Below are 27,677 nucleotides of genomic sequence, written 5' to 3'. Positions count from 1 at the left end.
AGGCCCCAAAGGACTGATTCAGTGTATGTGGGAAAGCAGCACTCATCTGAGGAGCTACCGCCAGTTCCCACTGTATCTGTCCCCTTCATGGTCACTGTGTATTGTGGACTCAAAGACCAGAGGCAGCTTCAATACTGATTAAACACGACTAAGATGTGAACAACCCAGCTTCAAACTCCCCAGAAACTGCCCAGCCTTGTGAGCCCTCACCTGCTGCCCGTGATCCACAATGAGCTGCCCTCTCTGCAGTACCAGGCTTGTTCCTGGCTGGAGGAACTTCCACCCACGGGGGACAGGTTAAGGACTGCTGCCCTCCTGCCCAGCTGTGCCAATGAGCTGATCACCTCTGGAGAAGCTAAAGGGGTTCCAGGGGATCACAGAGGGAGCTTGGCCACCACGTCCAGACAGATGAAGGCATTGCTGGAAATGCTGGTGGAGCTGCTCCAGGCCTGCAAAAGCTAATCCTTGGGTAAGCAACTGATTGCTGCCCTGCTGCACGCTGCAGTGTGCATATCCTCCCCTGGGCATCGTAACAATCCTCCAGAAAACTACAGCCTCAGGGGGCTGGGATGGCGCCAAAGAAAATCACTCCCTTGCCAGGTCTCCCATTATATCTAGCTGGCTACTCCCCTCTTACACTTAAGGGCAGCTATTCCCACCTGGACACAAGATCACTCCGCAGTGCTGCTCTTACTGAAGAGCAAGTGTCAGAGACAAGCATTAGCCATTGTTTAGAAGAAGTTTAGAAGAAGCCATTTGAGCTCTAGACTGTGACATGGGTCTGGTGAGGAGAGCGAGCCTCCTGGGTACCAAAGCCCCCGGGAGTTGCACACCTGGGAGAGGAACAGATCACAACATGCACTTCCAGAAGAACTCCCTGAGGAGAGCTTCACTTCAGAGTATAAATTTTAATATTTATTTAGAACAGGCCTGGTGAAGAGAAGTGGGAAGTAACGCAAAGGCAATTTATCCTCCAGAGCCCTATTTAATATCCTATATACAGAGGCCACACAAAGCAGCAGCTCTTCTCCTCCTCAGAGTCACATCCCATGTCTTCCCCATGTTCTGGAGGACAGCTTATCACTTATAAGTCCAGAAGGAATCGATTGACTTTTTTCAGGTATTCCGGCTTCAGGTAAGCTCCCAGCTCATCCTTTGTGACCCACAGATAATCTTTCTTCAGCTCTGCCTGTGACAAATCGCTGCTCTGGAGGAAGGCTTTGTAGAAGAACACTTTGGCTCCCACGTTATCCTCAGTCCTGATGGCCCTGGGGAATTTATACTTGTAAATCCCATGTGGTGCATTCCCCAGGATTTTGGCTTGAATGTGATCTCCTGGAGAAAGAAAACAAGATGTAAGAACACAGACCAACTGTAATTGTTCTCCTGTAATAACAGACAGACAGTATAGGATGGTCCTTATATCTGGTTCAGACTGACTGTTCCCTCTTCTTGGCAGAAATACTGCCCGTTTAAAGTCTTTTCTCATGAAAAAGTGACTTGTCCCAAGTTCATCAAGCCCTCTGAGAGATAGAGAGAATATCAAGCTCTGCCAACTCACGCAGAAAAGCAAGGACACACGTGTTTGCTATCACCCATCTGCCACAGAAGCTGCTACAGGGTGACAAAAGGGAAGGGGGGAAGCTGCACACCTGGAGCAAGCTTAGACCATCCAGGGGGCATCTGGTGCTGCTCAAACATCAGACTGCAAGGGCCAGGCCTGGCACCACAGCAGCTGGCCGCCAGAGAGCCCAGCTCCCAGCCGGCTGGCTGGCAGCCCCTCACACTGCAGCACAGCTGAGTGCAGTTAAGGCACAGATCACCCAGGATCTTGCCAGAAACCCCATTACTCGAGCACAGTCCCACTGCTATGAAATATCTCTTCCCAGCAGATGGGAGGCAATTTCACCACAGATGGCAAATATCCCTCAGGTAGAACAAGGGGAAAAACAAAAAAAAAGACTGGGACAAAGAGGAACAAGAGGCAGGCACACAGCAAGCTACATACCCAAAAACATAGCCATAGCTCGCTCAGCTGTGTTTCGCATAGTCTCCCCAGGCTGCCATTCCACTTGAGGCAGGAGCCACAGCTCCTGGTTACCAATCTTCTGCTTCACCAGCAGCATCAGGTTACTGTCCAGCTTCCTGTTCAGAGACTTCCGATCATCTTTTTTATCAGCATCTGCCAAAAAAACACAACATGTGTTCGAAACAGTCTCCCAGCCACACTGGTCTGATCAGCAGGATTCTCTCTGCAACTTACACCCTTCTAGAAACCATGCAGACAGAATGCAGATATATGGAACAAGGCAAAACTCTATACAGAAATATTCTCAGTCACTCTGGGAGCCAAAGCAGGATTCAGGACTGCTAAAATGCAAAAGCGTAGTGCTAAGATGTACTCTACCTGAGTACAGGCACTCTAAGGCACTGCTAAAACATATGCTTACCTGTTCTGTTTTCAAAGGGAATTTGCAGTGAGCAGCTTAATTTCTGTCAAGCTGGAGACCCAGTAAGAATGACAGGCAAGTACAGGAACCAAACTTTCTCAGGTTTTTCTTGGAAGTTTCCTGGGAACAACACAAGTTTTCCCCACTCCGGTCTCACAAGGCTGTGTGAACATGCCTACCTTCACAGCACTGCAGCCCTGATTCCTTTATAACCCAGTTAACTCCTCACACACATACTAGCCATGCTGCCAAAGCATCAAGTTTTTAGAGAAACAAGAAGCTTAGCAAGTACCTTCTCTGTTAGACACACCTGAGTGTGGTTTTATGTAGGGTGCTCCCCCCTGCCGAGACACAATTTTAGCCGGTACCTGTCACCCTTGGGGCCGGGCTGAACTGCAGCAACTTCTGCTCCCACTTGTCCTCCAGGTCCTGGGCCATGATGACAGTTTTTCCAGGCGCCTCATCGTCGTCGTACGAGCTCTCCTTCCTCCTCCTCAGCCGCTCCTCTTCCTCCAGCTTGCGGACCTCGTGGTCGGAGTAGCGGCTCCTCTCCAGCTCTATCTGGAGGAACAGCACAAGGTGTGACCGCTCAGGGCTCCCACCAGCACCAGGAACCGGGTTTTGGGGCAAAACCCCTCACACCGAGCAGCACCGGGGGACTCCCCTCCTTCTCCCCTCCAGCTTTACCTGCTCCATGAGCGCCGCCATCTCCTCCTCCTCCCTCCGGAGCGGCTGCGTGATGCGGGGCAGCCTCAGCAAACACAGCGCCCCGAACAGCCTCCACGGCCGGGGCGTTACAGCGCCAGAAGCAGAACTCACCCAGCGCCCCCATCCCGCTAAAGCCCCGCCGGCCGCCGCCATCATCCCCCCTCCCCTTCCCCACAGTGCCCCGCGCCTGCCCGCCGCCATCTTTCCTCCCGCCCTGCCTCGCGCCAAGGCGGCGGCCGCCATCTTAGGGGAGCCGCGCGGGCCGCCATGAGCGCGGCGCTCGCCGTCGCCTGGCAACGGCTGCTCGGGGCGGCCCGCGGGTGAGGGGCGGCCGGGATGGGCCCCCCCGGGTTGTTTTATTTCCTTTCTTCACGTTTTGCTTTATTTTTTTCTCCCTCAGTGCCCGCTGTTTGCATGCCGGCGTGTGGAGGCAGCGGGAGCTGGCCGCGAAGGAGCCCGCGCAGGAGGCGGAGGGGCAGAGCGTCGGAGACCTGAGGTGAGTGCTGGGGCAGGGGCAGCCCCCGGCCCGTCTTTCTGCCCAAATTGCTTGAAGATACAGCGTAAAACTTGGCCGGATGCAAAGAGCGAGTGTCTGACAATCTGATTTTATCTCCCCAGCGCTCTGCTCCTGCAGAGGAGCTCCATGAGGTGGGATGGGAAGACCTACGAGGAGATCCCGATAGCGCACGTCAAGGCCACGTACAACAAGTGAGCAAAGCGGCTTCCCCTGTGCCTGTGAAATGAAAGCTTATAACGTGCCTGGGCCGGTCAATTTAAATGAAAAATGTCAGGGAAGTTCCTGGCTGGGGGGACAATACTACTAACTGCAAACCTATAACTGTCCTCATAATGTCTTTAACATTAATAAGATTATTATTACTTCTTGGCTGCGTTCTGATAGGAATAATTAGATGCTGATGGCTTTAATGGCAGTGTACTTCCTGCCCTCAGTTCTAGCGCTGTGCGGCTGTTGAAAAAGTCATTGTATTATCCATGAGAGATGATTGTGTTTCATTAGTGAACCCTAGTGTGACATTGTGTCGCCTCTTAAACGTCTGTTGAGTTTGAGAAGTGTTGTTTTGTGTTTTTTTTAATACGTAGAAAAGGTAAAATGCTCACAGTAAGAGGTGGGTCTGACAGGGTTAGCTGTACCCAAGGGATAGCTAGCAGAGCAGGTCACCCAGAAAGATTTTACCATCTCCGATTCTCCAGTCATGACCTTGAACATCACTGCTGGCAGGTTTCTGCAGCTGGTGAGCATAACTGAGATACTTTGAAAGAGAGGGGTGAGTTCAGATGGCTTTGAGAGGGGAGATGAGCTCTGCGGTGAGCCACGCGTTTTGAGAAGCTTTGCAGAACGAGGAGAAACTGGAGAATTAAATCATCTGCTAGCTTACTCCTTTCTTTTGCCCCTCTCTTTCTGTAGCACCCACATCCAAGTGGTCGGCTTTGACAACAGGCCGTTTGCCCGTACGTCCTGCGGCACCGAAGGCTTCCAGAACGCCAAGAAGGGAACTGCCATCGCGGCACAGACAGCCGGCATAGCGGCAGCAACGGTGAGTCTGCGCTGAGTATTGTCACCCTCCCAGAGGGGGTCCCTGACTGCATCCTGCTGCTACCTGGGTACAGGGGAGTGGAGGACAAGTACAGTAACTTCAGCTATTTTCGGGGGAAAGTAGGGCTTCTTGTTCACATTGCTTATCCCTTGCTCATGAGCAGCACTCCAGACCTCTGCTCCTTAGCACTCGAGCAGCACGCTGTTTGCTGACAGTTTCCCTAGCTTCATCTGACACAGTGAGCATCTTCACACTGACAAAATGTGTTTGAAACAGCAGTGAGAAATGCCCAGAGGGTGATCTTAGCTGTGCACGCTGTGACTGAGAAATGTAGTTTGTAGCCTTTCTTAGCTCCAGTTTCGTAGCTCTTTTATTCAAAGTGAACATACCTCAGCCATTTTGGAAATAAAAGCCCCTGAAACAGCAGCAGTTTAATTTGCACAGCAGGGGATTGAGAAGTGGCTGTAATTACTGGCTGAATGTTTTATATTTGCTCTCTGCCACAGGAGAGCTGAGCTGCTACCAGCAGTTCTAGTCAGAAAAAGCAATGTCCCTGGGCACGTAGTTGCCAGATGCATACGGTTTACTGTAGTAATTCCTAAAAAAACCACGTGGGCGTCCAGTTAGCAGGAAAAGATGAAGCTGGCAATGTTATGGCCCCTGTTACAGCAACACGAGGCAAGGTTAAACTGAAAATCCTCATCCTCAGTTAGATGGAACCTTTCATGTCAGAGGTGTTCTGTGCTGCTGCTGGCCAACAGCTTATTATGGTTGATTCAGAGGAATATCAGAACACTTTCACTATTAATCTTTGTTCACCAGAGCCTCGTAATAGCTCAATAGCTGTGGTTGGCCAGATGTATTCCCATCCCTGTTAAAGTTTGTAGGAGATTAATTGCACTTGAATGTGCAAACCGAGAGACTTAGGAGAGCTCCACTTGGTGGCAGCACTGCTCTGCTTTACAGCAGGTGTTTTTCATTTTCAATTTGCAAGTCCCTAAAATTTTTGCACTGAAAGTGTGGACTCCTGCACAGCAGGTATAAAGCCTGCCCACTTTTCTCATTTACCCTCTAGAAGGAATCCACTGATCACAGGATAGAAGTCACTGCATTAGAGAAGGGGAAAACAGCTTTGAGTTACTCTTTGTTAGCCAGGTATCCATGGATATGTCATTTTCTGTCCTGACTTCGGGTCACAGATCGTTTGATCTTAACACTTTCTCTGTATACGGAGTTGACAGCTTAACACAAGTTTTCTTGAAACTGCCACAGTTGTATCCATGCTTCCTTTTCTTCTACTGTCTGGCTTTGTGCAATAACCACCATCATTCTCTTCTGTATCCATTACTATCTACTTTTTATTTTTAGTTAGAGAATACTGTGATAGTGGGTCAAAAGCAAATGAAAGGCTCCAGGGGAGCCAGAGCAGCAGTAGATACATCAAAGAGAATACTAACCAATTCTTCTCCCCTCAGAAAGCACGTGGGAAGGGTGTATTGCACGTACGAGTCATGGTGAAAGGACTGGGACCAGGACGCAAAGTAGGTGTCAGATTCTTCGCATATATTTTTCTTTCCCAGACATCATCCTTTTGTGTTTTTCTTTTTGTTTGTTTTGTTTTTTAATTTAGGCTAGTCTTATGACAACACCTATTTGTGGGATTTATTTTCAGAAAGTGATATGAAGGATTCATCACTCAAATGCCTAGCAAAGAAAACTGAGAATAATAAGAATTTTAGAATAATTCCCTTCTGGAGACAGAATAAAAGCTGTATTGGGATCTTCTTCCAAGTAAAGTAGCAAAATTGATGGGAAATCTGACGAAAGAATGGAAGCAGATAGTTTTAAACTGTATATTCTGATACTAATTACTTATCCACAGGATAATTACAAAATAGAACTATTGGAAGAAGCTGATTTTTTGGGCAGGGGCCCAAGCTATTTTTCCTTTAGCTTTTTTATCCCCTTTTGCTCTGCAGCGTGTTGCTAACAGCGTGTCGTCTGCTGTCTCACCCCGCAGGCTGCCATCAAGGGTTTGACCATGGGAGGCCTGGAGATCATCTCCATCACCGACAACACCCCGGTTCCACACAACGGCTGCCGCCCACGGAAAGCCCGGCGAATGTGAGAGGGAGTGGAAGAGCCACGCTGCATTCAATGCTAGCTCACACAACAGGGACTGGGTTGAATGTTGCTTGTGTCAGACTCCAGAAAGGCCCCCTCCCGGGAATTGTTTGCTGAGGGGAGCTCAGAGAAGACAGCCCTGGGCCGTGGAAGGTCAGGCGGTAGGAGCTGGTGGTAAAAGCAGGAGTGCAGCTACCTCCTCGTGGGAAGCCTCTTGTGTACAAAGTTTGTTGATTAAAATGTTGATCTTCCGACAGTCGTTCCCGCTGTGTTCCCAGAAGTATTTTGGATTATTATTGCCTCTCAGCTGCTCTCTTCCTCTCTCCACAGTGTGTGGCTCTCGTCTAGCCCTCAGTGCTACTACTGCTCTGCTTATGTGGAAGGGGAGCACGAGCAGAATCAGCCCTCCTCGCAGTCAGCTGTAGTAAACAACTGCGTGGGGTCACTCCATCTTCCTTCCCTCTTTCTCTCACCACACACATTTGGCAACAGAGGCAGTAACTCTTTCCTTTCCGCCTGGCTTGCAGAGCTCCCTGTGGCATGCGGTTGGCGCTGCTCCCCGTCCACACCGCGTGGAGCACCGCAGCCTGACTCCCTTACTGGCCAAGGTGTGCTGCTGTGTTTCAGATAAGCTGCAGCTGGCAAAGGGAAAACGCCAGCCCTTCCAAGGGGCTGAGGTTGTGCCAGTTTTGCTGCTCGCAGCCCCTTTGGTTCTGCCCCACAAACTGGATTTGCTGGAGCTCCTGGGGAAAGCAAGCAGGGAGTGAGCAGGCTTGAGAAATGATGAAATGCTGCCAAGGAGATTTAAAACACTTACGGCTTGAACCGTGCCTCTGTATATCCACAGGCAGCATGGGCTTGTCACAGGGCTGTGATGTGTTATTGCCGTCCCAGCTCCATCCAGAGAGAATTTCTGCCAAGCAAACATGTCTGAGGCTCTCCAGAGGATTAAGCAGGGAAGGTAACAGCGCTGACTGACAACAGCTTTGATTTCCTGGGTGGCAGAAACCCACTGCCCAGCACAGGGCAGTGACGGGAAACCCACCCTGCCAGAGGATCCTGGGCTATACACAGCACGCAACTGGGCACACGTTTCACTTGTAAACACGGGGTGTTTTGGTGCAGCCAGCAGTTTCATCACAAACCCAGAATCTTCCTTTCGATTATTTTTCTTTCTGTCGCTCCTCCTTAGTTTCTTAAATTGCATAATTAACTATTCTCTTCCTCTTTAGAGAAAGGGTACCATGGCAACGAGGCAGTGAACCTCCTTCGTGGGGCTGAGTGACATGCAGCAGGTTTTGAAAGAAATCAGTCTGCTTAGAAGAGCCTGGTGAGTTGCATTTGACAGAAGAGAATAAAATAAGACTTGGATGAATCCCCTCCCTTACTCCGACTGGCTGAATTTGAACAGAGGGGTTATCTTGCAGGGAAGTTCCCCGAGCTGTCACAGCTTTGACAGCAAGGCAGAGAGGTTCTTCCATACCTGTGTGACAGACTAGACGAGCTTCCCCCTTGCTCCAAAACATGGCCGAGCTTCTGGTGACTTCATGCTACTCTTTTTAAGGAGAATAGGCCACGTCTGCGACAAACCACATTTAATCTGAGTGTTTTGGGCAGCCAGGTGGGGGAGGCAGCCATGAACACAGATGTGCCTTAGAGCAAGGCCGTCCTGCTTCCTGCTGAGTCCTGACAAAGAAGCACCAGCTGCTGGCAGGCTTGGCAGTGCGGCGTGGCACAGGGCACACGCAGAAATCCAAACACGAGCGTGCTCTGCCACCAGCTGCTTGTGGCAGCAACGCAGCGGAAGCGCCCGTGTTGGATCAATATGAGGGAAGGGTTTGAAAAACAAGATTGGGAAGAGATCCGTGGTCCTGTTGAAATTCAGGGAAGAGTAGGTGGATGACTCAAGAGTCAAATAGCAGCTACAATAAATCTTTGGCTCATCCAGACTTAGAATCAAGGCTGTGCCCTTTATAAAGGCTGCTTCTGAACACCCCTGGCTTCTGAGCCTTTGTGAGCGTTTGATGAACTCCACCAATGCACCACCTCTGCTTACACAGCGGGACGTTTCACCTGCCTGTCTGCTCCACTTGCTGCTGGTACCTATCCCTATTTTCTTCCTCCAAGTCACATCTATTTTGCACTTTCCAGAAGATTTAACACTCTTTTCACTCTTTTCAGCGGCCAGATCTGTACAATACCAAGCCACGCTTGCCTTCCAACCCCCTAGTTCCACGTACCCTCCCTGAGCTCTCCAGCACAGTGCCTCATTTTTACAGCTTTTCACTGGTTGGATTTTCCACCCCCTTTTTCTCCTGCCCTGGTGGAGCAGCCCAAAACCACATCCCAGCTCGAGGCTCGCTCTGAGCTGTTAATTCTGCAGCAAACCCCAGGTTTCTGGGGCAGTTGTTGGTGCTGTGGGAGCGCACGGCTACACAAAGCCAGCTTCCCTTCCTTGTGCTAGGGCTCAGCTGCTCCTCCCTGCACACGCTGCACGGTGAAAGAAGTCTTTAAACCCTCTATTGTTGTTCCTCTACCAGGGAATTAATAGACACCAATAGCACTTAATGATTTCCTTACTCTTCAGATGAAACTATTAATTAAAGGCCTGGTTTTAGTCAGCCACTGGCATTTACCAGTTTTAATTGCTTTCTTGGCGCCTGGGTGGAATACCGTGTTCCACTGGCTCATTCCTCCTGAGCAGCAATTACCTGAGTAGCGTGGCCACAGCGTTAGCACCCTCATTAGGGTCACATCCTCTCCCTTTGGGCTTCCCCATTGCTTTGGGACATTTTCCTCACCATTCCTTCCTCTTCCTCCTAACCTTTGATTCCTTAACTCTCAGAAAATTTTGTTGTTGCTGTTGTTTTGTTTTAATCCCACCCTGAAAACAAGCTCAGAAACTGCTACTGACTGCAAAGCTTCAACCAGGTTCAACCATGGCCTTTCTGGGTGTTTGCCCTCTATTTTAACACACCCACAGCCCTTTCCCCATCACATAGGGGATGACACACAAAACAGTATTCTGGCCAGCAGATAAGATGCTCTGAGCTGTCTGCCCTTTAACAAGCACCTTGGAGACTGAGTCTAACTCGGTTACCTGTCCCTTGGACGCGGATGACACCTGGTGGCTTGGAAGAAACAGCCCCCAGACTTATCCCTAAGAGCATACATGTATTATTTGGGAAAGAACAGCTCTTCCCCTAACCCCCACAGCAAGGGCTTGCTAGCTAGAGCACAGCTTTATCCGCTGAACTGGTGATTTACTATTTCCTCCATGAGCCTCAGTGGCAAGGAGTCAGGCAGCCAATTCCAATCCCTTTGTGAGATTCAATTAAGCCATTAATTAAGCGATGTCAGTGTCCTCTAACGGCTGGCTGTACACAAGCGGGTGAGGAGAAGGGGACAGACCCTGCAGCGCTACGAACCTGTGGCCGCAGGGGTGGCTCACCGCAGCCCAGCTGCCAGGGCCACCTGCACAGGTTCTGACGCTTTCCCTCTGTGCACAAATACCTGGCTGCAGATCCGCACGAGGCAGGTCCCTGGCTGGGTGTTTATAACCCCAAAACGCCCCTCGGGAGCCTCTGAGAGCTCAGGGTTCAAGCCAGGCTGTGTTTGGCACTCAGACTTGGGGCAGATAATCACGCCCCGCGTCCCCATGCAGCCGCCCCTCCAGCCTCAGCCCCTGACCTCTCAGACCAAGCAGAGATCAAGGACCCTCAGGTTGTTTTTGTGCTTTTCCACCGTCCTCCTTTCACCTCAAGAGGCATTAACGGATGCTCAACAGCGGTGGGAACCGCTCAGGGGTTTTATTAATGAACTGCCTAATAGCATCCAAGTCCCCAGGCTGACGGTGAAGGGTCCTCTCAGGGAGCTGCAGAGGGGAGCCAAACCTTGCTCCTATTTCCTTATTTTTTTTATTTTTTTTTTTGAAACCACTCACACCTCCTCCGCCGTGCCCTCCTGGCTCCCCTTCTGCTCTTGTCACTTCTCGGGGTCTTTTTGTTCCTTTGGAGTTCACAGCTCACCTCCTACACCCCACATCTGATTGCCTGAGGCTGCACACAGCGCTGGGACCTGGACCAAAACCTCTCCGCAGCCGGGGAGCCCCAGCAGCCACCCCCAGAGCCCTCCTTGCAGCACGATGCGCTCCTCGGGGCCTGCACTCAGTTGCTTTAAAGACAGCACCAAAATCGTCCCAGCACCATATTTACAAACTGCTCCTAAGCCTCCCCAAGCAGCAACGACAGCCCTCAAAACCTTCCTTCCCCTCCTGAAGCACCATCCTCGGTGCTTCACCACTTCACGGTTCACTTGGCAAAGCCAAACTCGCAGCCACACCACCAAACACTCCGGCTTTCAGCCCCTTTTCCTTCGCTTGCTCCTCTGTGCAGGAGCAGACCAGCTTTCCCACCGCACACAGGACTTCAGCTAACAAATAAAACACAGCCGGGCAGGAGAAAGATGCACATTCCCCCCCCCCCGGCCTCTCAGCAGCAGCCTTTTCAGCAGCTCCCAGGCTGAGGTGGTAAAATATGGCTCCAATCTCTCCACACAGCAGCCCGCAGGCAGGCAGCTCGCTCTCCTAATTGCCAGGAATGGTCCCCATGTTGCCCCTCGCGAGGGGCTGGGCGCTGCCTTTCATTGTGCTCCTGCTGCATCCACGGCAGAGGTAAATGTCCAATTTCCTGAGCTGTCAGGGCCGAGCACTACCCAACGGCACCGGCACAGGGACAGAGACGGGGCAGCCCCCGGGCTCCTCCGTGCGGCAGGGAAGCCTCAGCACCGGGAGATGCTCCAAAACCAGCTCCTTGCAGAGAAATCCCTACAAGAGGGCAAGCATCGCCGTGCCACGTGTTTGCCCCGTGTTACAGGAGACCTCGGTTGGCCACCAGCTGCCCCTTCTCCCTTCCAAGGGGGGATTTGGGCAGCGCTGAAGGCAGGGCTGCCACGGTGACCCAGCTGTGCGCTGCCGCCGCTATCAGCGCAGCCGATCTGGGCCTTACCCTGACCTCGGGACGGGCTGAAAATACCGGTAATGAAAGCCATCCTTCAAGGCTGGAGAGCTGGGAGCGTGCCAGGGCTGCTCGGGGGCGATGCTGCTGTTTCAGGAGGGGTCCCCAGCGCCACTGCGGCTCGTGGCAGGAATCAACCCAGCCGCGGCAGGGCCAGGGTTGCTTGCCAGCGCCCCTCGCCCCTCCGAACTCGCCTTTTGACCCGTTTTCCCCTTGATTCTGGGCGCAGCAAGGCCGTTTCCATGCGGATGGCTGTTTCTCCCCGTTGCCGTAGCGACGCTGGGCCGGAGGCGGGAGGGCGAGCGCCGAAAGCTCCCGGTGCTGGCCAAGGGCAGCAGGAACACCTAATCCGGCACCGCTCCTCGCTGCGCCTCCAAGCAGCGCCCAGCAACGTGCTCCTGGCTCTAGAGAGGCTGAATTCAGCATCAAGAAACTACCGGAGGCTTTGCAGCATTATCCCCAAATTCCCATCGCCTTGTTCCCGTATGATTTTTTGCCTCGGTGGCCAAATGGCAAAACCCCGGACAGACGGCAAGAAGGTGCCCGAGGAAAGGATTTGGCTCCTGGGAGGGAGGAAACAAAGAGACAAGGTAAAAAATTCCTCCTGCACAAAGCCTACAGGTACACACGATGCCCTCCACCCCCTGCTCAGCAGGCAAGGGCCAGCAAAAATAATAAAAGCCCTTTCACCGTTCCCTTCTCGTGAGGAGCGTTTGGCCAGAAGAGTTTTTCCAGCCACACTAACAAGGCAGGAAGGTACAGGTGTGCCGGCATGCCAACAGCTATGAGCAGTGCAAAAGCAGGCCCACAAAATCCTGTCCCACTGCGTGCCCACAGGACCCAGCTCTCTAATAAAGGTTCAGAGACAGAGGGAAGCTGTCGTGCCACCCGTCCCGCTGCCTCCCAGCCATCGCCATCTCTCTTCTCCAAGTCCTGAGAGATCCTGCAGGAAGAAACGGCAGAAGAGGAACAGGGGACAGAAACAGGACAGGCAAATAAAGAGAAATGTATGAACTAAAGCATCCGAAGCGTGATTCTTCCAGCTGGGTCAAGAGACACCAAGGGAAGGAAGCGTAACAGGCACGCCAGCACCTGAGCAAAAGGAGGGGTCGGTAAATAAATAGAGAACATCAGGGAGCTAAATCAGGGGGCAGCCGCTCGGGGCTGGAAGGTGAACCGAGAGGAGTCTTGAGCAGAGACGTGCCGCTAATGGACACACCGGCTTGATTCCATCGGGATCTCTGCGGCTCGCTGCCTAATGCAGTTTATATAACAAATATCACAAGTGTCCTGCTTTTATATTGTTTTTTTTTGAAAGCAGGCAGCACGAGAAGTAACAAAAGATGGGATTCCAGTGCCTGCCAAACGTGGTTTCCAAGCAAAGCATCTCCTTGTCACTTAGTGCCGCTCTGAAAAGGCACAGGCTCAAGAGCTTTCTGACATGCTCAAGGTCTCCAAAGGAAAGCATCGGAGGAGTGCAGACACGAAATGGAGGACGGGTTCAAAGGAAAGCAGCTCTCAGGACCACGATGCGGACGGATACAGGAACCCACAGGCACGATGCTGGGTCACTACAGAGCAGCAGTGGGTTGCAGGGGGCTCCCAGGCTTTGGGGAGAACCGTTCAGACGCTCCCAGCCCCGATCCTCATGGCTGGGTGCAACACGCAGATGGAAATGCGAGTGCCTTACCCAATTAAAAGCAAGGGGTAGGTGATGACTTCTGCCAAGCGAGCTGTGTTGGTCAGCTTTCACCTCCTGATGGTGGAGCAGCAGCAGCAGCAAATGGCCACAAGGCCAGGCAAATGGACTAAAGGAAGAGTCTGAGTACAACTTGGGCTAGTAATACAATAAAAAAAAGGGGAAAAACAACTGCAAGCCAAGTATTCCTCCCCCAGCATTAGCTTCTATAGAGAAGAATTTGAGAAATCTGCAGCAGCCACAGAAATACCCGTGGCAGAACACCCTGAGCACACCAGTACTCCAGATGCCAAGAAGAGGCAGCAAACCAGCACTGTGTGTGCCTGCACAGTGCAAGGCACGGCCCTCCCAGCCCTTCTCAGCCATGGAATTCTTGGCTACACCCCTGAGATTTTAGGAAAACAAAACCAGTAAGTCAGGCTCTTAAAGCAAATTCTGTTTATTCCAATTTTTTCTTGTGTTGCTAACAAATCTTCATCCTAGCCTAGGAAAAATATCAGGTAGAAAACATCTCCCCTTTCCTCCCACCCTCCCCACCGCACGCTTTTTTTTTTTTTTAAATAAAGAATCAAAATTTCAAGCATGAGAGACTTTTCTTCCAACACATTTCTGTAATAAAATTAACTCTGTTGTAGATATAAAATGCAGCAGCCACAACCAGAGGATCTGCAACGCTACTCCAAGGCAATTAGTACCCAGAATGAATCAATCGGTTTGTCTGCAAACATAATAAGAAAATACTTAGCACTTACCCAGCACTTTTTATCCATGAATCTCAAAGTGGTTTTTTTTACAAAAGCTTAAAATATGGTTTTGGCCTCATTTACAGAGAAGAAAACACCAGCTGGAACAGGAATAGATTTGCCCCCAGTGACAGAACAATTTAATAGCAGAGCTCAGAACAGACCTCTGGTCTCTCAGCCCCAGGTCCAATAATCCATCGTCTGCTGTGCCACGCTCTCTGCTTCACTCGGGATAGCCTGACCCTGGCAAAAGCCCCAGCTGCAGAAATGCTGAAGTGCTTTACATTTTTGCCACCTAAAAAAAGATCTAAATGGAGATCTGACAGCCATTTTAACAAGCACTGACGTCCCAGGCCGTGACACCAAGGAGTAAGCCCAGTCTTGGACGGAGCTGCTGAAAGCTTTGGGAAAGAACAGCCTCATACTGAAAGCGTGAACAAACGTGGAAGGGGTGCAGGAAGGAGGTAATTCCATGGTCTACAGTGTGCAAATGATTCTCCATGTGGAGCTTTAATTGAATGTTTGAGGAACAGATCGCAGGATAAAAACCTAAGACCTTGACAAATAGTGTTATTAGGTGGAGAGGAGCCCAGACCCAAAGCACGCGTGGCCTGGCGCCTCCTCTGCCAGCCGTCTTCCGACCTGAAGTCGCTCCTGACAGACCTGAGAAACCAACAGTGCAAACAGCAGGAGAAGAGCAGTGAAATACAGTGCCTTGCCCTAGAACTAAGTTTAGGGGGGCGAGGAGAGGAGAGAAATACCATGAGACCGAGAGTGACGGCTGATTCCAAGGGCCAGGCCACAGCACCCACAGCCCGTTTTGGTCCAAAGATGACACCAACAGGGCCCTCTAAAGCAGGGGTCTCCCACGTACAAGCACCAGATTTCTAAAACCCCCTCTATACCTCCCATGGGATGGCTGCAGCGCCTTCCAGCACACAGTCATAAACCCAGATGTTCATCTACAACCACAAAAACTCCCTATTTAACAGAGGAGGGCAGCCCAGCACCCCCTCCAGCTCACGGGACAGGAAATATTACACCCAGGAGCTTGTTCTAGAGGCAGCAGACACTGCAGCGGTCCGGTCAGCAGCACGCTGAACATCACGCACCAGCCGGTTGTGCTTTGAAGCCTGCCAATGTCCAAAGGGGTTCTCACAGAGAACAGCGTACCCCACGGGGGGAGGTGAGCAACCTCAGTCAACAAACGCAGCTCTCAACTGCAAACCTGCAGCAACGCGCAGTAATTCAGGTCTCCTCCTTCCTTTCTGGGGGAACCCAAATGCTACTAATCCTCCAGGTCCGTTCTCCAGCACACAGGAGGTGCCAGCAGCCAGGTCTCTCTCCTCAGCAGCAGAACCTGCAGATGCCCAGCAGGATTTGTCCGTGCTCTGCAGAAAGAAGTCCTCCAACGTGAGCAAGGAGCTGTCATTGCTCCCCACGCCTCTCCCAGCCACCCACCTTCCTCCTGTGCCCACCTTTTCATAGGCTACAGACAGTCAGCTGCACTGGCCTCCTGGTGCTCACACACCACCTTCCACTGAGGGGCTTTACGGCTACTAAGGCACAAAAATTAAGTGACTTGCATAAGAGTCAGGAGCACGCCTCATCTCTCTCGATCCCGGTGATTTCTCACACCTTTTTTGTTTCCTAACCTCTTGCATATTAAACTCATGTGAGTAGATTGTGTGGATGAGAACAGGGTTTCATTTCCCTATTACCACTGAAGATCCAAACACGGGCAGCTGGATTTTCAACCCTCCCTGTGGCTCCCATCCATTCCCTCCAGGACAGGCTGTTTGTCTTGACAAGGTAGGAAGGGAGCGCTCCACAAACACGTTGCAAAGCTCCGGACTCGCCATCCTCAGACACACAACGGGAGAGCAAACAGACACGCCGCTGGGAAATCACGCGAGGAATCTCAGCTACACTTTGTTCACCAACAGGAGCAGGGAGCAGCAGCAGCACTCAGCACGGTGGGGACGCCGCAGCGCGAGCAGAGTCAGAAGAAACATCCCCAGGCCTTCAGCTGCTCGCCTCCCCCCAGCTGAGGCTGAGGGATGCAGGCTGGTAGGAGCTCCCGGGTCAGGTTTCTTGAGACGAGCGATGGTTTGGTTTCCTAGAAGGCGCCAGAGCCCGGCTTTGGTGTGTCTGTGGCAGAGGCCCAGACCCGAGGAGAACGCTGCCCTGGCCACGCGCCCCGCTACGTGCAGCTGTGCCTCATGTGGAAGTTCACCACGTACTCCGCGTTGGTGCGCTGCACCGAGATGGCGAAGGGCTCGAAGGGGTGGAAGGTGAACGCAACCAGGCGCCGCACCGTGTGGTTGATGGGTCGCCCCAGGAGTCCCGCCTGGATCTCGAACTTCAGGAGGCCAGAATCACGAGCGTAAAATCTGAAAGGAAGGAAAAGTCCATTAGGGCTGTTCCCGGCTATTGACTTCGCCATCTGGACTCTTCACAGAGACAAGAGCCTCGTTCGGGCTCTGGTATCCTTCAGAGGCAGAGGTCCTCAGCTGGGGGTCTGGCTCTTGGCTACAGAGGAAAGCCCCTCCTGGGGCAGCTGGCCTCCCACTGTCTGCAAAGATTTCTTTTAGTGCCATCAGCGAGAAAACTCTGCCCTCGTTTTGGTGGGGTTAGCTGACCAGTTAGCTGGAGTTAGCAGGATCCAATCCTGCTCAGGGGTGAGAGGTTCCACCTTACACCTCAAACAACTCTGCAGGTCCTTTTAGATCTCCAACAACAACAACAAATCTTTACCAGGATAGCCTGGGTGGGAAGTGCCAGGTGGGCAGCATCCACCAGGCCTCGTGGTAAAGGCAAACAGGAGACGTGTCCTGCTGCTGCCACCAGAAACCTGCCTGCGGGTCCGAGGAAGCTCTTTTGTGCCCCCAAACAGGTGAGCTCAGGAGCACAGCTTCAGCAAGAAGCGAGCAGTGCCAAGGGCACGAGGCAAAGCACGGATGAGACAGACTCATCTAAAAAGCTCTTCCTTTCTCGAACCTTCTCTGCACACGAGCACAGGCTCGCTGTGTAGCAGACATTACACCATCACTCTGCATTGCTGGGGGATCAGGAGACTGTGCTGACCCCACTCTCCCCAGTACTCCGGTGGAGGTTTCAGGGATTTGGTACCTTCACCAGGCAGCCGAGCTCCAACTGACAGGGCTCAAATCCTCCCTGCAGCTGCCTCAGTTCTTTAGACCATTTTTTTTCCTCTGCTCTTTCAGTTACAGGAACAGAATTGCCATTTTGCCTCCCAGCCATTTCCTTTTCCACCAGCGCTTTGTGGATGTGGGTATTTTGCATTTTTCCTCTGGTTTCAACTCGGAGAATGCTTTTAATATTAGAGCACATTTCTCTCCCCCCCCTCCTCCCCATGCCAGCAAGCAATACGAAGCACTCTGCTTTCAGCCTGGAAAGAACAGGTGATGGCAGATAGAGGCGATGCTGTTTCAGGAGCAGACACACTCCACGTTTTAACAGCACAGCCTATTGAGATCCTCATGTTCTTCCTGGAGGGCCACTCTCCTCTCCCTTCCTCTGAATCGAAGTGCTAGCCAGCCCTGCCTGAAAATTGCACACAAGAACCCAGCAAGAGAGTCACAATCTTGGTATTTGGCTTTTCAAAAAGCCCTTTCCCTCCTACACAAGGCTGGGTATGTGGAGGGTCATTCTTTAAATAAAGCACAGTCCCTGGTCTGCTCCTCTCTCTCCCCAATTCACAATAATTTACTACTCAAGATGAAGCTCCCTGTAATCTCAAAGATGTGTTCAGTTTGGTATTTTTAAATCTATTTTTAAAAGTGCTCTGCAATCAGAGGCCATTTCCATGGGCTCTCACTCTGGGGATAAATTAGGCACTGCAATATAAAATTGTATGTCAACAGAAACAGCAAGACCAGCCTTTTCAAACTGTATGAAAATGGAAGATTTATCTGCAGACCAATTTTTTTGGTTAAATGGCTCCTTCCTAGCCATCTAGATGGATTTTAGAGACCCCCCGCTAGAGGTAAAGCTGTATTAGAGCCTCTTCCTCCCAAGGCCCACCATTTCACCCACTGAATGTCTCTTCAAGCCTCCTGAAAAGACGCTGGAAGATGGCAGAGATGGGGAACCTAAAGCTCTCCCGAGAGCAAACCACCACTGGTCTCTCAAGCAGCCGGAGATGAGGGTTGAACCTACCAGGACACGGAGAGGCAGCAAGGATTAAAGTAAGGATTAAGGGGAGACCACGCACGGAGGTGCTGAAACCGGTGTGTAAAAGGGGTGGAGGCTTTCACATCATGGCCATCCTGCTAGGAAACGACCTATGGATCACAACTGATCCTAACACCCTCGGCTGCTGGAGGGTTTTATACTTCAGCCAGTCGCAGGGCTTAGGTTACAAATCCCGCCGCCCCTCATTTCCAAGCTCTCTAACCTCAACGGGCGGCTGCATGACTTTATTAATCCCTTTGTTTTGCAGGTGAGAAACGCAGCAGCGCGATTTCAGCCGCTGAATGGTTAAGGTTAGCACCTCGCCTTCTCCTTACTTCCCCAAAACCAGCAGCCCCGCCGCTTTCAGACCCTATTCAGGCCCTAATTGACTCTGCACAGCTCCAAGCTTTGAAAGGGCTGGCGCTGAAACGCCGCTCTGCTCAGGGGAGGGAGGAAAGGTGGCACTTGGCTTTGTTTACTACAAAGCCGGTAACTGCAGCAAATGACTGCGGCTCCGCTCCCTTTTGTCTGCAGGAGATGGAAGCAGGTTGGCGCTGCCAGACAACCACTGCCTCGCAAGTTTTCCCAACTCAGACAAGGGGGAAAGGGCAGGCTCTCCGCAGATAGCACGGAGCCGGAGAGTAAAACCAAATTATACAGGCAGGGGGAAAAAAATTATTAATTAAATATACATAATTTGGGAATTGAGAGCGCAGGAATAATCAGAGGTTCCCCGCCACCTGAGTCAGGGCCAGGGAGACATGAAGCCCGGTTTTGATGAAAATAAAGTTGGGAAAGCGGCCAGAACGGTCTCCCTAGGCTGCCGGAGCCCCCAACATGTGGGCAATCGCTAAACAAAGCACTTGGAGATTGAAGGCTCTCTTTGTTTTTAGAGCATAGGTTCATTTCCCTTTTGTGGGACTCTGAGTGGAAGGACTATTCTGCCTGGAGAACTCAGTCCCTTTGATTTGAGCCTTTCAGGCTGGAGAGATGCTGGATTTTTAAGCGCTACTACTTGCAGCCATGGCTGCAGCCAACAAAAAGAAACAGCCGTGGTGTTTCTGCAAGAAGCACTGCAAACCTCCTCATTCTCCAGCCTGGAGTTATTCCTGCTGCCAGCATCGAAGACGCAGACGTAAGAGGCACAGAACAGCTCTTACACCTGGCTAAACTCCCACCACAGAAACTAATTTCCTATAGATCATAGAAAGAAGGGGAGCATGAAGAGGAGTGCAGCTTTCAGGGTGAGAAACGTAAACAAGGCAAGTCTGAAAATAGCAAAATCAATATGAGAAGCATTATGAATAACACCTAACCCGGCTGATATTTTATTCATAGGACAAACCAGCCGATCCTCACCAGCTAACCCTACGTGCTCAAAAGGAATCCCTCCAGCACAGGAAGGCAGGCATCCAGAACCACGTTGGGCTGCAATAAAAGGAGGAACAAGAACATTCGTATGGAAAAGGCTCAGGCAAGGTAAGAGATCACAAGGAGAGATGCCAAACTTTGTGGGACTACTGAAATAAACGCTCTGCTTAAGGGATGTCAAAAGAGAAAAGCAACTCATCTACTTGGTCTTCCTGCAAATTTGTCACCACATGGTGATTTAGCAGAGGTGATTTCGTTACTCCCACACTGCTCTCCTCGCACACATCTCCCTGGCCCGTTCCGTACCTTATCGGGTGATCGCCGCAGGTCTTGGGACGCTCCATGACTGACACCCACTTGTCGTCATAGCTGAAAAGGGAGAGGTCGAGGTAGGGGCTGCCGCTGTAGGACTGGGCGCTGATGGGGAGCTGGCCCAGCAGCCTCCGCACAGCCTCCGTGTGCCCTCCGTACTTGGCGTTCACAATAGTGTCTTTGAACCTGCAGCAGAACAAGAAGGGTTTACTCACAAAGGCCCCGGGTGAGAGGCACAGCTTAAACAAACTAAGGAGGAAAACCGAGAGAGAAAGAGGAACGGCAGCAGTGTAAGAACCACGACAGTTCCCTTCGAATGGTGCATCACGGTGATTCAACCACCAGCCAGTTCTGGTGACCTTTTCCTCCTCCCTCACCGTTACTGTTTCTGCTCTCAAAGTCCAAACTGAGAAGGACGAGGCTGTGCCTATCCACGAGGCCTGGCCCCAGCTGCTCCACAGCACAGGAAATGAACGGGATCAGAACCAGGGAGAGGTGGATTAGCAGCTTATCAGTCAATCCAAGTTTTACCGTGAAGCCTGTAAACAGCAGCAGCAGAAGCCGGAGGGTTGCACAGTAACAGTTGAGCCCTTAAGGTTGACTCGAGAATCCCCCTCTCTCTAGCCACAGCGTTTGAAACACGTAAAGGGAGAAACCTGAGATGAGGCAGAACCTTGGAGAGAAGCATAAAGCTCTTCAGAAACAACAGTGTGCTGGAAGTTCTTCCTGGTGGAGAGACTAACGCAGGCTGGATTTCTCTTTCCAAATATAATTTGAACTTTCCACAAGCAAAGGAGAGTCAGATCAGCTGCACGAATGGCAGACACCAGGGACAGTGAAAACCTTCCCCCTAGGCCAGAAACACAGCCAGAAGCCAGCTTGCTGTGCCTACAGCACTGTTACACGTTGCTGCTTAAGCTAAACACTCCTGTTACAGGCTCTTAGAGCCAGGTGGATGAGCAGATTCTCCTCTTTATTTCAGCACAAGGCAGGAATTGTTCTGCAGGTACCTGCAGTAAGCTCTCTCATTCTCTCTTCCCCCCAGGCAATACGGAATTCACGACAGGGAGCTCTAAAAAGTTACAGGCAGCCAACTGCCTTTAACTTATGGGACATGAACCTAAAATCAGCCGAAGCTTCATTCCCCTTAGTGACTGCCAAGTGCTTTGGATGATGTCAAACAAGTCACTAGAAGAACAAAACACCCTGAGTCACATAAAAACATATTCCACAAGAAATAACACTCTGCCTCATTAAAACCACATCAGACTGTTAAAGCACATTCTAGAAACCTTGGTTATTTTGGTATTTTGCTCGCTTTTCACTACAGCTTTAGGCAGATCAGCTTCCTTCCCCCGAGCAGCGTCTGACGAGAACCACGAGCTGTTTACTGATGTTACAGAACGCAGTTTGCTGCACACTAAATTTAGAGAAGGGCACTTGGCAAAATACATCCAAATAAATGATGTAGCATCTTGATAAAACCTTATCTGCAGGGCTCGAAGCTACCGCTTCAATAACCTCCAGAGGAGTTACTGCTCAAGGAGTGCCAGCCACATCTTGCCCTTAAAATTCCTTTCCCTTCTAAGCACCGAATTGCCACTGCCTTTTCCTTCCTGCACAGATATTGCAAAATACAAGAGCAGCTGCACGAAGCTGCAAGCTGAACCGCCTCCCAGCCGGGCTTTTGCACCCCTCAGGGCCTGAAGGAGCTGCTTTTCTCGGGGTCCTTGGTGTTATTTGATACTAGCCTTCAGCTGGCGGGGGGCAGCGCGTGCCTACACGGTATAAAGCATGCTCCCAGGGGCTCACCGGCGCTGGATCTGCCTGGCAAAGTTGTTGCTGGACGCCGAGCAGGGGAACTGGACCGCCTCGCTGTGCAAGGTGGCGTTCCTGAAGAGGTCGCAGAAGTTCTCGAACAGCTCCAGCAGCTCGTCAGACGTGTTCTCAAACACGGCGATGACCTCGGTGCTCACCATGTTGTACACGACGAAGAACGAGGGCTGGGGAGAGAGGCAGAGGCAGCGGTTACCCCAGGGGAGAGCTGTCCCTTCCTGCTCCCCGGGTGACATCCCGGACCCTCTCCAAATTTCTCTGCAGTGCAGGAGAATCCCACAGCCCCACGGTAATCCCTTCTGCTACCCAAATGCCTCAGCAGGTCCCAAATTACCCGCCTGCTAACTGTGATGTGATTACACATGGAAAAAAACCTGGATGGACTTCCAGTTCTTCCCCCTCGAACTGGATGTCGGTATTTCCCTCTCTCTCTGCCCTCTACCAACTCCAAAATTCTTTCTGAAGTGCCAAATTTAATTTCCATTCCTGCTGACAAACTGATCTCAAACCCATACTAGCCGGCAACAAATTATTTTTTTTCCTTTATGCAGAGAAACGATTTGCTTCTCCCTTCTTAACGCTGCCGCCACACAGAGATGAGCCTTTTCAGCGCACCGCAGCACTGCCGACAGAGTTGTGCCCTCCAGGTACCCTGCTGGCACAGAAATGAAAATCTGAGAGGCATTAATGACAGCTTTTTAACATCGGCGCTCCCGTGCAAGAAGCCCCAGGCACTGTGCTGCAGACGGGCAGCGTTTTGCAGGAGGAATGAGCCAGAGGCGGGGAGAAAACGTGACATTTGTACCAGCACGGCTGCACCCAGGGGAAGACATCCCCATCCCCTGGGCATCAGCAGTGCTAATTTCTTGGATAGAAGAGGGCTCAGATCCCGGCACCCCAAAGTCAGAGCCTGCCCCTGCTTCTCAGATAACTAATTCCCCTGCTACACGCACGTATCTGGTAAGTCTCCTGCTCACAAAGGCAGTTTGTGAAGGCTTCGCCTCCTGCTCCCGAGCAACGCCCAGCGATGACAGCAGGCGCTGTGCCCGCCCCACCCGTCCGTAAATATCACCAGGTTTGTTTGTTTTAGGGGCCCAAAATGAGCCCTGCTCACACAATCCGGCCCCCACGCGCTGCAGGAGGAGGTTACTCACTGAACTGCTGCCCGAGGAGAGGGAAGCCCTCCTGAAATACAGAGAGACAACGCAAGGAGACAGCAGGAGGAGAAACTGGTTACAGCTTTGGAAATCGCAAGGGGTGTCCTGCAGTAAAAAGGTGCCAGTTTAACACAGAGGCGCCAACAGGCTGCCCTTAACGGCAGGAATCACCCTCGCTGCGTTTCAGCAGTACCTGGGACAGGCAAAGCACCCTCACAGCACGCAGGGCAGGAGCTGAGCGCTGCAAGAAGCACCCAGCAAGGCTAAACCACGAGCCTAGAACAACAGCCCCCAGGCTACGGATCCACGGCACGCGATTAAAGATCTTGGGAGGCTCGGCGCAGACCTTGGCAATAGAAACAAGCTCCAACAGCAGCTTCCTCAGCCTCCCTGGCAGAGAAGCCTAGAACAGGAGCAGCCTGAAATCAGATTAAATTTGTGTTCTTGTCTGATAGAAGAAAGACAAACGGGAGCTTTAGGCATTCCGTGACGAGAGCTTTCCTCAGGAAGCCCTAATAAAGAGCCGAAATGCAGGCAGGTCAGCTCCGCATCTGGAATTAGCTTCTGAAAGCAACAACAAACAAAATGCTTTGTCCTCAGCAGAAAACACACAAATGGCACAAACAAGCCCAAATTCCCATCTAAAAGGGACCTTCAGGTGAAGCGAGTGGAGGACACGCTGCAGCAAATCGGGCACAGAAGCCTCAGTGAGCACGGCAGAGAGCCTCAAACCAGCACTGAGGTGAGGTTTAGCCTCGCCCATTCTCTCCCAGAATAACTCCCTCCAAACAAAAACACAATTTAAGAGGAAAATGTGGAGGACAATTCGAGAGGAAAAAGAGGAAGGACTTCTTAGTCATTCTCCGGGGTGAATGAGGCCGAGGGACCTCGCAGAGAACGACCGCCCGTTTCTGCTGGTGTCTCTCTGCTGGAACTGGCAGAGATGGGAAGGGAGGGACAGGTGTGGAAATAAAAAAAAAAAAAAAAAGGACCTAGAGAACAGATCGGCACTGGAGATTTAAGATTTCTCACTAAATACCATCAAACATTAAAAAAAGCACAAATTAAAGGAGCAGGCTAGGTTAAGATGTAAAAGACCTGGCTCGGTTTCAGTGTTACTGGGTTTTTACTGGGTTTTTGAGCTAGCAGTGGGGAAAGGACGTTCAACCCACAGGACTGCAAAACGTCTGGAGGGCCTCGGCACTGCCGGGGCTGCATTTGCCCTCCTCTGACTTCTTCAGAACTCAGAGGAAAGGAGAAGCAACTGGGACATGAGCTCGATTTAAGAGCTGCTAACCCAACTGGGAGAGATCATAAATGCTGTCTCTGGTAGAAGCTCGAAAGAGTAAGTAAGTAGGCAGAGCAGAGAAGGTAATGCTACTGGGGGAAAATGGAGACCATTATGTTTGAAAACCATGCCGGGAAATACAGGAGAAAAGGGGGAGAGTCTGCAATACAAGCCCATTACATGAAATAACAGCTAAAAAATCAGCTGGGGATTTGGGAGGGAAAGAGCATCCACAAGCACGGGGAACAATCCCTGGAGAAAGGGGACTCAGAAAGCACCTCAGATCTTCTCCCTCTCACTTTGAGTCGAGAAGGGTGCAGTGAAATCACGAGAGCAAAAGACAGTGACGTTATTTGATACCAGAGGCGTCAAACGTTCACAAAAGAGCGAAGCAACGGGCTCCTAACAGCTCCTGCATGGAGCGTTCGGAGGCTCAGGTAAGGCACGCAGCTCACAGCGCCCGCAGGGGGCAGGCAGTACCTGCGAAGGATCCGTCACCCGCAGCGTGACCACGTCTTCGCTCGTGTACTTGATGAAGAGGTGGTTCTCGTCCAGCAGCTGCATCTTCCACATGCGGAGCTGCCTCAGCTGGTCGAAGTACTGGAAGAACCTCCTCTTGGCGATGGCGCTGCCGTCCTGCTCGGCCCTCCGCCACAGGTACACCAGCAGCCGGTGCTTCAGGGAGTTGATGAAGGGCTCCTTGTAGGGGTTCGCCATCCCCGTCTGCGTGTCCCGCTGCACCTCGGGGTACACGGCGGAGAGGGTGAGCAGGTCGTCCTCGTAGCAGAAGCGCCCGATGGTCCGCACGTCGATGAAAGTCCCCTCGGGGGTGACCTGGAAGACGTGGATGGTCTGCTGCTGCACGGAGAGGATGGCCAGGATGTTCTTGTAGAGGTAGAGCCCCTGGTTGTGCGACAGGATGACCTTGTCGCACTTGAAGGTCCGCGTGTCGCACAGCCTGCCCGTGTGGAGGTCGATGATGTGCAGGGAGTAATCCTCCAGCGGGGAGCGGGGGTTGGGGGTGACCGACTCGCTGTTGCGGTAGACCTCGAAGAAGGGCGGGTGGGGCTCCTCGGGCAGGTAGGCGGCCGAGCCCACGATCACGTAGCGGCAGTCGTCGGTGAACAAGCTGCACTCGCGGTTGAGGTGCTCCCCGTTGGAGGCCACGTTGGTGATGTGCAGCAGGACGAAGAAGCGCTCGAAGAGCCGCCCGCGGATGTTGACGGCCCGCTGGTCGTTGCCGTTGGCCAGGATCTCCCCCTCGTAGCCTTGCAGCAGGTCCTCGGCCGCCTGGCAGCCCTGGTACTCGTAGATCTCCAGGGAGGTCTGGTCGGAGGAGAAGGCGATGAAGTAGCGGCCGTCGGGGGAGAACTTGCGCAGGAAGCAGGGCGGCTTCTCCACGTTGACCACGGTGAAGTTGGGGAAGACGTTCTGGTGGAAGACGCGCACCTGGTGCCAGTGGCTGCCGGCTTTGCCCGAGCTGATGCGGCGCCGCTCCAGCCGGTGGATGACGTTCTGGTTCTGGATGCGGCGGGGCCGGATGGTGGGGGCCTCATGGTCCATGGCCAGCGCCCTACCGCATCCTCGCCCCGCCGCCAACCGGGGCACAACGGGGCTGGGGAGGGGGAGCACCGGGAGGGGGTCTGGGGGGGGACAGGGACAGGGACAGGGCCGGGGGGGGGCTGAGGAGGGACCGGGGCTGAGAGGGGCACCGGGGGGGGGGGGGCGCTGTGGGGGAGGCGGCCACGGGGAGGGCCCGGGGGGGGCAGCGGGGCCCGGCCGCGGGTCTGAGGGGAACCGAGGGGAACCGGGGGGGTCCCGGGGGGTTCCCAGAGGGTCCCGGGGGGGTCCCGGGGGTCCCGGGCCCGCCTCAGGCCGCGCTCACCGCCGGGCCCGCCGCCGCCGCTCACTCTATGGCCGCCGCCATCTTTCCGCCACGGCGGCGGCCGGAGGGCGACGGCCCCGCTGCCCGCTTCCGCTTCCGGTCGGTGGAGCAGTGAGAAAGGCCCGGGCGGGGTAGAGCGTCCTCAGGGGGAGGCACAGCGCCCCCTGGCGGCGGGAGGAGAGACCCCCATGGCTGGGCAACCCCAAAGCTCTGCACCCCATAACCGGGCACCCCCATAACGGGGCACCCCCATAACTCTGCACCCCCATAACCCAGCACCCTGATAACCTGGCAGCCCCATAACTGGGCATCCCGAAAGCCCTGCACCCCAGTAACCAAGCACCCCCACAACCCCGCACCCCAATATCTCTGCACCCCAATAACTCGGTACCCCAATAACCTGTCACCCCCATATCCCCGAACCCCAATAGCCACGTACCCCTGCAGCCCTGCACCCCTCTAGCCACGTACCCCTCTAGCCCTGCACCCCTATAACGTCGCACCCCCAAAAGCTGCAGCCCCCTGTGCCCACCCCACACCCCTCATCCTTCACCAGGGGGCTCAGGGGACCCCAAGATCCTTTTGGTGTCCCCTCACTGTGAGCTCCACCGGGAGCGGGGTGCTCCAGGGGGTGCTGGGGCTGTGTCCCCCCCTATGCAACGTGGCACCGACATGTCCTACCGTGTGCCAACGCAATTCCCCGCTTCTCCTCAGTGTTTTTTGGGGTTGTGCCCCCCCAATCCCATAAACTGGGCTTGTCCCCAAGCAAATGGGGTCCCTGCAGAAGCTCGGGGACGGGGACAGCAGCGGCCAGGCGGTGGCATTAGTGCCACAGAGCTGGGGACACCCGGCCTCACCTGGCACCCGAGCGCAGCCAGAAATGGGGCGTCTCACCCCAAAAAGCACTCAGTGGCAACCCCACAAAACCCTGGGGACGTCACCCCAAGCAGCGTTATCCCTTGTGACAGGTTGTAGGGGATCTGTAACCCCTGCACCCCATAACCAGCAGGGGAAAAAGGGCTGGGGGCACATAGGGTCCCTCTCCAGGCCCTTTATGGGGCCTGATAAAATCCTACACCGAGCGGCCTCAGTGCCTCCCTTTGTCTCTCTCCCCCCCCCCCCCCATGTAATTAATTGGGCTCCACCTTAATAGGATCAAACTAAATACCGAGGAGCATCCAACCGCACAGCAGCTGGCAGGAAAACAACCCAACCCGCACACAGAGAGAGAGAGAGGCGGCTGGACGGACAAAAGGGCCATTAATAGGGCAGCAATTAGCGCTCCCCGGCTAATAACTTCATCACCGCAACCTCCCCGCGGCCAGCACGCTCCCCT

At 52.9% G+C, this 27,677-nt stretch overlaps 3 protein-coding genes across 3 annotated transcripts; 1 reads left to right on the top strand and 2 right to left on the bottom strand.

Moving 5' to 3' along the window:
• Positions 1-893: 893 nt before the first annotated feature.
• Positions 894-3,313, bottom strand: MRPL46 (mitochondrial ribosomal protein L46). The gene is made up of 4 exons (XM_032195253.1): positions 3,138-3,313; positions 2,819-3,011; positions 2,009-2,182; positions 894-1,335 (listed from the first exon to the last, which is right to left on the bottom strand). The coding sequence occupies exons 1-4, from the start codon at positions 3,309-3,311 to the stop codon at positions 1,085-1,087; spliced, it is 792 nt and encodes a 263-aa protein (XP_032051144.1). The 5' UTR covers positions 3,312-3,313; the 3' UTR covers positions 894-1,084.
• Positions 3,314-3,386: 73 nt separating this feature from the next.
• MRPS11 (mitochondrial ribosomal protein S11) lies at positions 3,387-7,097 on the top strand. The gene is made up of 6 exons (XM_032195254.1): positions 3,387-3,478; positions 3,559-3,654; positions 3,777-3,866; positions 4,585-4,714; positions 6,190-6,255; positions 6,735-7,097. Exons 1-6 carry the CDS (start codon positions 3,426-3,428, stop codon positions 6,840-6,842), a joined length of 543 nt encoding a protein of 180 aa, XP_032051145.1. The 5' UTR covers positions 3,387-3,425; the 3' UTR covers positions 6,843-7,097.
• Positions 7,098-16,281: 9,184 nt separating this feature from the next.
• DET1 (DET1 partner of COP1 E3 ubiquitin ligase) lies at positions 16,282-26,096 on the bottom strand. The gene is made up of 4 exons (XM_032195300.1): positions 24,937-26,096; positions 21,988-22,178; positions 20,170-20,361; positions 16,282-16,688 (listed from the first exon to the last, which is right to left on the bottom strand). The coding sequence occupies exons 1-4, from the start codon at positions 26,017-26,019 to the stop codon at positions 16,499-16,501; spliced, it is 1,656 nt and encodes a 551-aa protein (XP_032051191.1). The 5' UTR covers positions 26,020-26,096; the 3' UTR covers positions 16,282-16,498.
• Positions 26,097-27,677: the final 1,581 nt, after the last annotated feature.

Source organism: Aythya fuligula, chromosome 11 (genome assembly GCF_009819795.1).
Source record: "Aythya fuligula isolate bAytFul2 chromosome 11, bAytFul2.pri, whole genome shotgun sequence".
NCBI classification, from domain to species: domain Eukaryota; kingdom Metazoa; phylum Chordata; class Aves; order Anseriformes; family Anatidae; genus Aythya; species Aythya fuligula.
This window is presented reverse-complemented; position numbering and strand designations above follow the sequence as displayed.